This window comes from Leptosomus discolor, chromosome 5 (assembly GCF_034619465.1).
Source record: "Leptosomus discolor isolate bLepDis1 chromosome 5, bLepDis1.hap2, whole genome shotgun sequence".
NCBI classification, from domain to species: domain Eukaryota; kingdom Metazoa; phylum Chordata; class Aves; order Leptosomiformes; family Leptosomidae; genus Leptosomus; species Leptosomus discolor.
In genome coordinates, this window is record NC_141395.1 from 51,453,779 (window position 1) to 51,468,177 (window position 14,399).

The 14,399-nt window shown below is 39.2% G+C and overlaps 1 protein-coding gene across 1 annotated transcript; it reads right to left on the reverse strand.

The window, feature by feature from the left end:
• Positions 1–2,181: 2,181 nt before the first annotated feature.
• On the reverse strand, positions 2,182–10,114 carry IMPA1 (inositol monophosphatase 1). The gene is made up of 8 exons (XM_009950677.2): positions 10,052–10,114; positions 8,744–8,877; positions 6,680–6,784; positions 5,559–5,604; positions 5,309–5,417; positions 4,501–4,609; positions 2,852–3,003; positions 2,182–2,414 (listed from the first exon to the last, which is right to left on the reverse strand). Exons 1-8 carry the CDS (start codon positions 10,112–10,114, stop codon positions 2,296–2,298), a joined length of 837 nt encoding a protein of 278 aa, XP_009948979.1. The 3' UTR covers positions 2,182–2,295.
• Positions 10,115–14,399: the final 4,285 nt, after the last annotated feature.

Sequence of the window (14,399 nt, forward strand, 5' to 3'; positions counted from 1 at the left end):
AAAAGCTCCTGTTTACAGAGTAAAAAATAAAAAATTAGGCTCGTCTCCAACACCAACAGAGTGAGAGGGCCAAGATGGGAAATTCATGTAATTTTTTCCTGTCAGAAAGCATTATCAGGAAAGCTAGCAGTGAGAAAGCTGCATGCTCGAGCTGACGGGCTCCAGAACAAATCACAGGGCAGATAATCTGCAAGGTTTGAGTGCCGAGGCTGGAGGTGAATAATGCCCCAGGATCTCATGGGAATGCACTGGAAGAGCCGCTCCAAAACCCTACTGCAGGTGTACGCAGGAACCCACCTACCCAAAGGCACAACAGTTTGACTGACCTATATCAGTGGCCAAGAAGAGAAAACGTTCAACTCTAGGACAGTCCGAAGCCCACAAACCTAGCTCATGGGGGCCCACTGTTGTACTCTGACGAGCGCTAAGAAAGGAAGCATGTCTGAAGCCACTGCTGCTAAAGCGTATTTATTTTGAATGTGTTCTCCCTTCTCGAGTATTTTTATACATGTCTCCATTAAATAAATCTGCTTAAAAAAGTTATGCTGAATTGGTTATACAAAAGCCACAGAAATGGTACAGCAGACATACTTCTCATGAAGTAACGATGATCCCACATCATTTTCAGCAATAGTGTTGCAGTGAAATGCTCAAAAAGTTTCTGTTCTTGTCAATGGTATTTTAGAAAGTAAAATTAATGTAAGTCTGGCTTTTTGACAAGGTCTTTAAAATAGCAGGCTGATCTTATTAACATTAATCATCTGGCATTAGATACCACTTCAAATTAAAATATTTCTGAAAAATCTGCACAAACCAATATATAAGACTGAAGTTTATAATTACAAATCTGTTGAAACCTCACAACAGAGAACACCATTTTCCAAAATAAAAATTGTGGTACAGCAGTACAAAAAGTCAGGTTTAGTCAGGTTTTCCAAAGCATTGCCGTGTCTTGACTGGACTCACTAGTGAGACAACTTTCTTTAGGAGACTTTAGACATAGAAAAATCAGGCTAAAAACTGATCCGAGTTAAACGTGGTTGGTTTGTTGTTTTTTTTAAAGTGCATTAATTATTGGACAGTATGCCAATACTTTTAACAATCTTAAAATACAAAAATTCAAAGAACCAGTAACAGTTTCCAAAGTTGCTAGCAACCGACACCAAGAATGAAGTTACTAGTATTTCTTCAATTTACAAACCTCTTAGGTTTAGATAGGTATCTTCTTTTTGCCCGTACACTCGGCAACACAACAGAAACCAAATCCTGGCTGGTCTCTGCTTTCACAACTTACCAAAAAAAAAAAAAAAAAAAAAAAAAAAAAAAAAGGTAAAAAATCTGGACCTTGGGCTCACATTTTCCAGCTGAGTTACTGAAAACTCTCTTGGATTTTAATGATTCCTTACACTGTGAAACACACTCCGCCACGGAAAAACCCAAGCAAACTTAACAGGAATTGTAACTGCCAAGAAGATACAGGATGTAGTATCAGCTGACTCCAATGGTCAAATGCAAATCATACTCTAACCTAAGATGAAATAAGTCCATTTGGTGACAGGAGGTGTCCTCAGAACTTATTTCTGGGAGATGCATGTATTTTCTGGCACAATAACTATTATTTCTGCAACTGTAATGGATTTGCAAGTGCACTGGCCACATAAGAGGCTAAACAAGAGATGGTGTTTATCTACCATAAGAAAGGTAGAACGATGACTACAGAACCAATGACAGCTACATAATAAAGGCTTTAAGTTAGAGCCAAAAGTACGAGTAACTAAAAAAGTTTGTAAATGTGTGAACTACCTCTACAAAAACTGTAACAAGGTACAGAAATACATACACCAATGATACCGAAGACAACAACAGATGAGAGAGAAAGACTGGACAAACAGTAATGCCTCCATCTTTTGGGGTTCAGCAGCAGATATGGTAATGTGATGCAAGTCAGTGAATTTTGTTTTGTCACTTACGGAACTAGAGATTTTTATTTATCTACCCATCAAAGAGTCTCTTGCTATGCCTTCCAGTGTAGTATACAACTTGAAAATATTAGTTGTATGTATTTGCTTCTTTTTAATTGATCTTTATGTAATCGTGATGTTAAATAAAATACTTAACAGCAAAAGCTTACTGAGAATGTTCGTCCAATCCCAAAACACTACTTGGCAGGCACACCAGAACTGAAAGACTACCATCTATTTATTCACCTTTTTACCAGGTTCACGGTGAAGAACAACAACCACATGGAGTAGGGGACAACATTACACAGTTACATTTCCGGTGCAGTTCTGGTATTCAGTTAGCTGCATCATCCCTTTTCAGAGGAATTATTTGAAGTGCTTTGGCTATTCTCTCTCCTATAGCTCGACTACTTGCTGCAATTATTCTTCGAGACATCAGATCAAATGGTCCACCTGGAAATCAAAGCAAGCACAGTAACTAGCTTCTATCTGGAGAAAATTTTTAAACAGTTGGTAAGAAAATGAGCCTTGACAAAATCAACTGTGAAGGACACATTACTATGTAGGACCAAGTTTTGCCCCAGGATAAAAACGCATTTAACACAACCGGTATCTCACACAAGCTACGTTTAAATTCTCTTCGGTGCATGTTTACTGTCTTTTTTCACTCTCCCAGGTGCTCAGCCAAGGGAGTAAAGGTTGTCTTGTAGCTTAAAAACATACAACTGACTCTTTCTCTCTTTGACTATTTACTGGACAGGAACTCTGTTCAGCAGTGGTACCTTGGAAAAAGGACTGAAAAACCTCTTCGCCTTCTCATTTTGGCTGTGTTTTACTCCCAATTAGCTATGCAGAAGGACAGAAGAGTACCATGCATGTCCCTGCATTACCTGACACATCTAGCAGTACTCCCCCTGCTTCAGTAACGATGATTCCAGCCCCTGCCATATCCCAGCAGTGAATCCCCATTTCATAATAGGCATCAGCTCCACCCGTTGCCACAAGGCACATGTTCACAGCTGCTGTACCAACGGCTCTAATCCTAGAAGAGACAGAGTTGGGTTTTTAACTGAGAACAGTTTGTAAGAAAGTCACAGTCGCTGTGTACACTGCACAGAGAACACACAAGCATCATATGCAAAGGGAACTGACCGAGAGAAAACATGATGGAATGCTGCACTGAAACAACTAAAAACTTGGGAATGAAGTTTTGCTTAAGTACCCTGAAGAGCTCTCCAAATATAGCAAATTCCCAGAACTTCTACCTATGAATTCTGTTAAACAATTTCGGTTGACAGTGAAAACACATCTTAAAGAACTTCTGAACCTAAAAGATATGGCAGAAGATATCTACCCATGAACCAGTAACACATATTCTACTTTCCTTTCTCAATACAAGAATTCGAGTGGCCTGTGCCCTGTTCTCAATGCTGAAAAACCAGTTACTTCAGTTTCCCTGGTGATGCTCAGGAGCAGCTCTGACTCACAAAAAAACCCTAACAGCAGTAGTCACGACAAATAAATCACACAGCACAGATTTGATCTGGGTAACTTCATCAAAACCCTTGTCTCTCAAATTCCAGTTTCTTTTGGAAATCTTGATGCAGTTAGTAAGTAAGGGTGACTTGTACAAATGACTGCAGTTCCTTCAATCTTCAGTAAAACGTACATTAAATCATCACTGATGTCAGCTAAGTTACTGCAAGAGGCAACTAAAATCAACTCCAATCTCAATTTATTGTTTACAAATAAAATACCAAAGTTGACCTGACAACATACCCAAAATGTATTCCCTACTTGCAATTTAGCATAGTGACACCAGAAGGCTTTTTGAAAGTAGGAAGAAATCTACATGTTAAGTGTCAAAACAAGAATGCTGAGAAACTCGGCATAAAACTACAACCCTTTTTAGATCAGAAACATGAGTAGAGTTGAGTTACAAAAAAGCTGTCTGCTGAAACCACCTTCAGACATAAAATGGTTTGAGGAAATGTGGGCTTTGGCTTATGTGGAAAGAGGAAGCAGGGAATGTAACCAAAATAAAAGCCGTTTATGGACAGTTTCAACTACTTGGACAAATTCAAAAAATTGTACAGTCCTGAGAGGAAAGAGAGAAGTGTACTTTTGTCTTCTGACATATATAAAAATCCCCATGATTTTCATTACCACAGAGAAAGGAAAGTAAGAAAAGTAATACAGCTTCTGTTTATCCAGTTCTATTCCTTGTGTGTTCCTGAAAAAAAAAGGCACAAAACCATATTTCATTTTTTAACTAGTAAATACAACACTTTTTAGTCCTAAGAAACCAAACATGTTTCACTTCTCCATGCTAATTCTTAGGGTTCTTACACATACATGTCCCAGCTTGAAAAAGTTAGACACGCTTAAGAGTTTCTCAGCAGAAGCTACTAGACAAAAACATTTAAACTGTATTTCACATTTCAGGTGACAAATGTAATGCAACCCAATCCTTCCTAAAAATGCTCATACTTACAATATTAACAGTACCAGTAAATATAAAAACTAGGAAGCATCTTACCCATGAATAGGAATGCTGAGCAGTCTTTCCATGTTAGAAAGAATTATTTTTACAGTCTCCGGATCACGATTTGATCCCAATTCTGTCACTAAAAGGGATTTTGTAATGTCTGGAAAAGAAACAAAACCTCACTTTTCCAACAGTACATCTTATATAATAACCATAACTAACAGAGTTTACTGCATTGCTTTCTTACAAGACTGAGTAAGAGGGAATGTATTTTAATGTAAACATTACATATACTGAATGTATAAAAATCTGTTCTTACACGGAAAATGGCAGGAAAAAACAAAATACAGGTAACAAAACATGACCTGGTTCAACTGTGCATATACATTAATTGATGTCATTCACAAATAAAATTCTATTGCTACAAAAATCAGAACAGTCCTCAGATCTTTAAAGGTCGCCCTTCAGGTGTGAATTTTACTTTACATAGGGTAAACCACTGATTTAAACCACTAGTTCACACCTGGAAGAAGGTGAATTGTTTGGCAGGTTTGTTACAAACTTACGAACAATCACAAACAGGGGATTAAAAATAAACAAACCAAACCCCATAGCACAGACACACAATGAATAAAATCTTCAATTGCTGAGTCCTGATTGTGCACAAGCATGTTATAGGCACCAAAGAGAACATAAAAGCTGTTTCTCAAAACTGAACAACCCATGGCCAAAAAAAGCCTGTCTTTGCAAAACAGAACTAGGAGCTAAGAAACAGGAATACATCCAGGTTTCAAACTGCCGACACCTCATTTGCAAAATAAATGTGATTACTAGAAATAAGCTACTCCGTTCAGCTTACCTTCTTGGCCTGACACTTGAAGTTTTTGACCATTGCAAAATGCACCTTTCCCTTTTCTGGCAGTATACATCTTGTCTTCTATACAACTATACACAATTCCAAACTCTATCTGCAAAATAAAGTAAAGATACCTTGATGGGCTTTTTCCCTTTCTTCCTATTTACTGTGAAAATACCGATTTTCATTGTAACTAGCAACAAGGAATTCATTTGGTTTTGGATGATTAGATATTAAGTAATAAAAAGTATACCTTTTTGTTTACAACAAAGCCAATTGAAACTGCCACAAATGGAAACCTACAAAACAAAACATTTCACTATTTTATAGCAAGACACTATGCTTCTTTCATTACCATGCTTACTCTTAATAAAAACAATGTTCAGTTAGATGCAATATGTATTTCAAAAAGAAGCTTGGACTATGCAAGAAACGCTATTTTTCTGGAACTTGCACAATTTACTATGAAAACAGACCAAACAACACCGATTATCATTTAGATATGATAAACAAATTTCTTCAAAACTTTTCCACCCACTGAAACTAAGCCTGTTACAGCTTAAGGACTGTCATCCCCAGTGCAGCTGTTACAAGCTTAGGGTCTGTCATTTTACAGCCAAACAAGCAAGCTTCTACGCTACCGACCTTTCTCAGAAGGAACAAGCTGGGCAAAACAGTCTCATCAGAAGGATCAAGTCACCTCTCCCCCCACCTCCACTTCGTCCACCAACGTGACAAGACAGACAGATACTGAAGCGCAAAGGCACGCAGAGCGGCCGTCACTTCAAAACCGGAATCAAGTACGCTCAGAAAAGCTCATCGGGGCCAAAGCCCACCACGTTCCAAAGCCAGAAGGAACCGGTAGTCAGCACTGCCCTGAAAGTCCCCTCCTCATCCTGCTGCACAATACCACTAGTGATTACTGGGGACATCCTGCTTTCTTTCATGGTAGTGGCTCCTGATCTCAATGAACTTGAAATTTCTTAGAAATCAGCACTTGGAGCTGTTACTGCCTCTCTGAAGATGCTGCAACTCCCAATCCCGAGTCCTGCTGCTTTACTGCGAAAATCTGCCCACCCATCTCCAGCACCCATGACGAAGGCTGCTGACCCCTGTTATATGTACGGGCCTCTCATGGAGCAACTGCTTTTGGTTACAGGGTGAGTCTATTATAACACCTACAGAAATACTAAAATGATTACAAAAACTGCCCAATGGCTCTGAATAAATGCAAATACCAATCTGTAACTATTAACGAGTTCATAGTATCTTTTTAAAACAATTTAAAAATTAAAAAACCTTTACTTTCATGGAACTGGAGAAAGAAAAAAGGTCATCAGTTGAAGTTGCAAAGATAAGAAATGAAAGGTGCACCTGTGTACGAAGTTGGTAGTTCCGTCAATAGGGTCTATAATCCAGGTGGGGTTATCTGTCAAAATGCTGCCCTCTCCAGCTGCCACAGATTCTTCTCCGATGAAGCTAGAGTAGCAAACATTTAAAAGATATAAAGAAATTGTTAAAAATGTCTGAATTACAACACTGTCCTTGAAATTAAAAATCTTAAAGTGAGATGCACTCTCAGCACCGGTGATCATATGTAAAAAGATGAGAAATACACAATTTATCTGGAAAGCATCAACCACATCTGACCAAGCTGCATCAACATATGATGTCAGAGATAAGCACAACACGTGGGGAAAAGAACTTTACCTTTTAATACCAATTATGGGGATTTAGCATTCAGAACACTGAAGTTTCCATAATTTTTTCCAGCACCATCAAATTTTGGTCAGAATACCTGTAGCTATTTACAGCTTTCAGTGTATTTGTGCTCTAAAACACTACTTTTATCTCTGAAAAAAGCCTTTGTGGTCATCTGCATCCAGTTAGACCACTGCAGTGTGAAATTTACAGTCTGCTTTCAACTCAAATATGACAGAAAGCTGTTTGTGTCAGAACTGTTTTGTTTTACAAACTTTACAAAATGGCAACATGGTAAAGGGATGAAATCCAAACCAGAGCTCCTCCTGAAGAAGATGGCAGAGTGTATGCTCAACCTCAGTACTACGCCCAAGGGATACACAAGGCACAGTGCCACAGGAACCCAAATTTCACAATTTTTGCTGCTCATGAAAGTATGTTTCCAACAGCAAAATTATTGGGATGAGTCTAAGCAGGTGGAATTCTCTTCTATGCCTTTTGCATGCTGTTAAATTTATCATGTATTACTCGGTCTATGAAAAGCACGCATCAAACACATGCTTTCCTCCACAAACATGTAAAATGAGGAGAACTGCTGAGAGTAAACAAATAAGACCGCTTTAATATTGATTAGGAGTTTTATGATTAACAATGGAAATGAAGATGATTGCTCAGAAAGAAACAGCCAATTTCCAAAAAGCAGCAGATCTTCACAAAGAGAAGAGACACTGAATATTTATTTAGGTGGACAAGTAATCTGTTAGAAAGAGAAATTCAACACCAGTAAGTCCAATGCGGTATCAATTATATAAAAAGAAACTAAAATATTCTAAAATGTTTATCAATGTTACAGAAACTGTTATTTCAAGGTCATTCCACAAGTCTGTGTGCTTACACTAATTCGTGTAGGTTCCTGACATTTTGCATCACTTCAGTTGTTCCAATTCTATGCATATTTATTATGTTTCACACATACAGCTACAATAAGAAAATCTCCAAGAAAATGCAAGAAAAATTAGCAAACCCACTTTAAGGAAACTGTATTAAACTTGAGCTGTTATGTCAAAACGAGACAGAAAGTCCCATGTAAGTAAAAGTAAGTAAAATACACTCCATTCACTCTTCAAGAATGAATTTATTTCAGGGGAGAGGAGGGGCAGGGGGAAGGGAAAAAAAAAAAAAAAAGAAGGAAGAGCAATAAAACCAGAATAAATCAGTATTTTGTATGACAGCCTTTCAGTTATGCAGAACCAGGAGAGCCTGTCTTCTTTTAAGGATGTTTGATGTTCTCAAACTATATGAGACTCACTCATCAAAGGCACACTCGGTACCGTGGGACCCATCCAGCACTGCCAGCAAAGGCATGCTAGCTTCTACGGCCAACAGCAACCAGAAATTTGGGTTCCGGGTGCCTTGGAGCTGCCTTTGATTCTCCAACACAAATAACCAATAAGTTATTTACAGGTGGCTCAACTGGAAGTGACTTCCAGCGTAAGTCTTAAGCAAGGCTGAACTCCTGCCAGTAGACCCTGGTGACACCTTGTTTTGTTGCTATAGACCTTCAACCCACTTCTACTCTAAAATACTTCATATATCAAGGGTAAGGCAGAATTCTGTAACTTTTCAGTATGCCAATCATAATGAAATTTTACCAAGCAAAATTATAAACTTTACATTTTCTTCGTCCAGTCACCTCTCCCCTTCTTCTATCAAAGGGGTACTGACAAGAAGCCATACCTGTGAGAAGGATACTTTTCTTTTATCAAGGAAATAATGAAGTTTTCTACTTTTTGATCAGTTTCTGTCACTAGATCTACTGGTGAACTTTTAGTCATAACAGATATTTCTTCTTTGAGTGCTCCACGGATTATCTGTTACCAAAAGAAGAAAAAAAAAGGTAATAAAACTTTCTCCATTAGCAGCATGAAAAATACTAGTTTTCCAAAGAAAACTGATCATAATTTTTACTGTAATCTTCTATATTGCACGTACAAAACACAAACACAAGCAGTGACAAAACCCGGATTTACCTGCAGGAGCTGGGACTTACCCTTGTATCTGTTTCCAGTCCCTACTCAGCACAAACTTTTACATCACCTCAATCCAAGTACTACACAAAGAGCCACTGGTACATAAAACTGAGCTCTATTTTGTGAGGACAAGTTTTAGATTTATAAATTTAAATACCAGAGCTGAACAGAACACTTAACACTGAGCTTAAGTCAGCTATTTTTAGTCAGACCCTGCCTTTTTGATCTGACAACTATCAGCATCAGCTTAAGCAAGAATCCATGCCTCACAGCCCACGAAATGGTTTTACTATAACTTATTTTCTGAGGGAAGACTTCAATGGGGTCGTTGCAGGGACAACGTCCTGCAGATTCTGCAGCTCCAGGGGACAGAATCGGTACACATGCCACATGGTCTGGCTGCAACAGCATCGAAACACACCAAGAAGAATTACCAAGAACTGAACACTTGGTCACCACTCTTATGCTGAGCCTCTGCCCAGATGTGCAAACTCTTCCTTGTTCTGAGCCATCCTAGATCACAGATGGGCCAACTACCGCCGCTGCAAGGGGCGCTTCTTACTGAGAGAAGTGAAGCAGTCTTCATGAAGAGAACACCATGTGCTATTTCTTTTGCTATTTCCTTCTTCTTCACAAGAAAGACTGTCAACAGCTTTCAGGCAGTAAAACAGTAAGGCAGGCAGGAGTAGTTTAAGGGGAAAACCAGAGATGCTCTTTGTTTACCACGATTCAGAATTTTAAAGCGGTTTTTTTTACAGCAAATTTAAGGAACAAAAGACGCTCCTTAATCTTTAATTGGACTGTGGTCTAAAGGAAAGCGCAAAGTTGTTTTCTTAAATTAACCAAGCTGTAAACATGAAAGAGACTCCAATCTTGAACACACTGAATGATTCTCCTAATTTCTGGTTTTGACGAAATACTTCTTAGAAGACTATCCAACATCCAACTCCTTCAAAAGATACACACATATCAGATTCAATAAATAATGTTATTATTTATAAATGTTTATGCTTACCTCCCCAGCTTTTCTTGCTAAAGCAACTGCATAATCCATACATTCTTGCCAAGGATCTGTCATCTTTTCTTAGATATACAGTCTACCAAAAGGAGAGATTAATATAAAAATTATTATAGCTTTTTTTTTTTTTTTTTTTTTTTTACAATTCCTAATTTTCTGCTCCCCCTGTTCCGGACTGCACTGCTTTCTCCTTGCTGGAATACAGAAGTTTGTCTTATCCTTTATATTAAAAAAAAAACAAAAAAACAAAAAAACAACAAAAAAAACCCAAACAAAACTTTAAAAGTATTAAAAGCTTAGCCTAAATTACCAGATTTTTTCCCCCCGTTTTGTGATTATCAAAAAGGCTTAATACAGAAACATTAACAAGTGCAGAGCCTCAGTCTTGAAAGATACATGCATATACAAGGTTCCACATTTCGACACTGACCTCAATGTACATAAAAGGCTCTGAAAAGCAATAATGTGGTTACACACAAGCACATTCGCAAATACAGTGTACAGCTCAGGGCCTTTTTGCTTAAAAATACTAGAATCTTCACAGTAATTTATTGCAGAAAACTGCTGACATACAGCTTAGTCTATTTTAAAGTATGGTTTAAATGACTTTGAACATCTTAAATTAGAAGATTAGAATCCTAAACCCAAAATCAATCCTTTCTGTATTTTAGTCCTCCATACTTTGTTCTAGGGGTTTATTCCAAACACAAATATGAAACTGTTTTGATTCCACATGAGAAAGTTACAAGGTCCCTCGGTCATTTAAAAGTGTCTTCCAAATTCTTAAGTATTATGAAGCAATACAAGATATGTCATCTTCTATGCATCTCTACTTCCATGAGCAATGTGAAATGCTGATCAGCAGACATTATTTCTGATACACCCCCAGCAGATCACAAATTAACTCAGTGTCACAATGGTATTCTCAATTTTGGAACTGTGTTTCATTTTTGAGCCCTAGTCCTTTCAGAAGTCTTCTGGGTATTTCCTACTCAAGTGATTCACTCTTTAAGTGAACAACCTGGGTCACAGTTTTGTAACACTTGCAGGTTCACAAAAATTAGATAAATTATTATAAAAAAAGCCAGCACTGAAACAGTATTAAAAAAATCTGTGCAATTAACAGGATGCATGAGTCCCCAGTCCAATCATCCTGACCGAATGGTCTTTGCCTCCTTCAGCCTTGGTCCTAAACAGGTACAGAAGGCTAGAAAAGCTAGGTAAAATGCAAAAGGTATATGCTTCAATTATGCTGATAGTGTTCACAGCCTTTAAAGTACAGGTTCTGTTATAAAAACACAGAAATAATTTCTCAGGACACGGAACTGGGTACAACAACACTAGACAAAGCTCCTCTGTTACCCATAAAAGACTGGCAGTACCAGTGGAACCTTAAGCACACTGACACCCAGCACAACGGCACAGACTCAGGCAGCAGAGGGGAAAAAAAAATCATTTACATACAAAACCTCACCAAAACAGTACCTCCAAACACGCATTCTAGTTAAATACCAGCGCCTACACTGTAAGAAATGCCTTCCCCCCAGCTTACTTCTGCCCTCTCTGGATGCCCCGTGATGAGTTTATCCCACAAACTCAGGGCGCGCACCCACAGCGGAGATGGTTCCAGGGCTGAAGGGCACCCGGCCGGGGTGAGAGCACCTCCCGCCCCGCGGCTGTACCATCGCTCGGGCCGGGCTCGAGCGATGGCAGGGCCACACAGCGCCCGGTGCAGCAGCGCAGCCCCCTCCCGGCATCCCGAAATGGCGGCTGAGGAAGGAAGGAAGGAAGGAAGAAGACGCTCACCGCCGCTGCCGCTGCCGCTCCCGCTCCGCCTGAGGCGCGCAGCCGCACCAGTGCGCAGGCGCCAGGGGCGAAGCCGTTAACACCGCCTCCTCCTGCCTAACACCTGCGCCTGCGCGGTGTGTGTTGGGCGGGAGGGGGAAGTTCCGGGCGGTCGGGGAGACGTGCTTGAGGGCGTGCGGAGTCAAAATTAGAGCTAAAATGTTGCCCCCGAAGTAAACCGGCACTTCCATCAATTCAGGTTACAGTGCTTAAAAGCTAAAAAGAGCAAGTTTCTTACATGGTTCTTCATTACGTCTCGATTTTTTCCTCAAAAACTCTTCGGCTTCCTTCGCCCCCTCACTCGCCCCTCCTGCTGAGAGCTGTGCTAGCTACAATAATAACCAAACCGGTAACCAGAGACAACGGATATTATTAAAATACACAGTTAACACATTTTCCAGAAAACTCCCTAGCTTTCAAACAAAGATTTTTGAAAACAATTTGCAGTTCAGATGATGCGTTTTCAGGATTCCTGTTACACAGAGCACTGTACAAGCTGCTAGGAAGAAAATTAACTCCCTCCCAGCCCAAAGCAGGAGACAGCTGAAAGGAAATTTTCTATTTCATGTAAGAGACTACTGTGAGGAGAACCAAGCTGCAAGGAGGTGTATTTTGATGTAACAGGTGTATTTTGATGTGACACCTGATAAGCAAGATGAACAGAGGTGATCTATTGATAAAAGACTTCAAACCAGACTGATTGCACTCCAGGGCACTTTGCTAAAACAGACACGCAAAAGGAAACTGATGAAAATAAAAGAATGAGAGATTACTGCCTGCTTTCTTAGTGAGATGTGTTGTTTCTTGTTTGCTACCGCATTGCCCAGTTCATCTAACACATATCCAAGCAAAATTGAGCTCTCAATGTTGATATAACCCTTTCCAAACTGTCTTAGGTGTATCACAAATAAATGCCAGGCAATTTTGTAGTGGTATTTGAACAGCAACAAGGCCAGGAGCTGCTACCACGAGCATTATCAGTGGTGAAGTGTTTGCAAAGCCTTGACCTTCTGCACTCTCTAAAATTACTATACAGATGTAACAACCAAAAAGCTTGATATTCACCTGTTTTAATAGTTCAGCTGAAAGCACCGTTTGTTATAAAATCATTAAGTATTTTGACAAACTCCTCAGTTAAGTAACTTGGCATACATTTTCTTTGCCTCTAATAGAAGCGAGTTTAACATTTTATTTATTAACTTTGAAGTGGAACAGTTCAGGAACTTCTGAACACAAAATTAGCAATCGTTTCAAAGTCAAATGTTTCCTCCAAAGTGTTTTGGTGTTTGGTTTTTTTTTTTTCAAATCCTGTTGTTTCATTTGCCCTATGAAAATAATAGAATCACAGAATGCTTTGGGTTGCAAGGGACCTCAAGGACCATCCAGTTCCCACCCCCCTGCCATGGCACAGACACCTCCCACTAAACCAGGTTGCTCAAGGCTCCATCCAACCTGGTCTTGAACACTGCCAGGGATGGAGTGTCCACAACTTCCTTAGGCAACCTGTTCCAGTGTCTTACCACCTGTGAGACAACGTGCTAAGATAATAAACTTTAGAAAAACAAAAATTGTATATGCTAAGTAAAGATATGCCAGAGTCTAAACAGTAAAATGTCAGCAATTCTAGCCTAGGCAAGATACTGAAGCTCTGGGAAAGTTTCTGCTTTTGTTCATCAAGTCAAAGATTAGGACAGAGTTTTTACCTCTCCTCAATTATTTATCTGTCAGACTCATTTAACTTGGTTTGGTTTCTCAGTTTCTGAAAATTCAGTGGAATGAGCTTCTATACACAATCCCAGGCACATTCCTGGAATAAGATGAAAGTGTGAAAACTTTTTGGAGTCTTATCAACTGTGACTTGCGATGTTTGCACTGTCATTCACAGGCTGCTAGCCCTTAGCAATAACTGGCGACTGATGAAAGCAACCTTCCTGGTAAAACCTTTGATATCTCCCCAAAGATTTACTTCCTGCATCCCAAGTTTATCTTCTCTCTATCCACAAGAAATGTTATTTTAATTATTTTGCCTGCAACTGCTAGGGCAGAAAAATCAGGGGCAGAAGGAAGGGGGTAAGTAGAGAATGAGGATTTTCTGCTGAAAAAAAAAAAAAATTACCCTGTTCTATAGCAGCAATTTCCACCTGCTTCTGTAACAACAGCTGGGGGAGCGAGTTGTATGTATGTATGTAGGCAACTTCTTTACGTACAATCACTACAAATAACCACTTTAAAACACAGTAAATCCATCTTGCAGACTGCTGAAGAGAAACAACAGATTTACCAGGATGAAACTGCAAGCTGTTCAATGCTGCTTCTAGTTGAACTGTATTTCTTCCTCTCTTACCATATTTCTTTCTCTTTTACACAAGAATTAGAAAAGGATCATTTCAAGTCCTTTTATCTCCCACCTAATCACACAATGGTGCTGAGATTTACAAACACAAGAAAGACACTTGTCTTGAATTTACTTTTGCTTCAGGAAGTTTTCCTTCTAAACACA

Coding starts and splice junctions, on each gene's coding strand:
- IMPA1 (XM_009950677.2), bottom strand. CDS start 10,114: ATGACAGATCCTTGGCAAGAATGTATGGATTATGCAGTTGCTTTAGCA. Junction 6,785..8,743: donor GAAAAGTATCCTTCTCACAG/GTATGGCTTCTT, acceptor TTGCTACTCTAG/CTTCATCGGAGAAGAATCTG. Junction 4,610..5,308: donor TCAAGTGTCAGGCCAAGAAG/GTAAGCTGAACG, acceptor TTTCTTTTCCAG/ACATTACAAAATCCCTTTTA.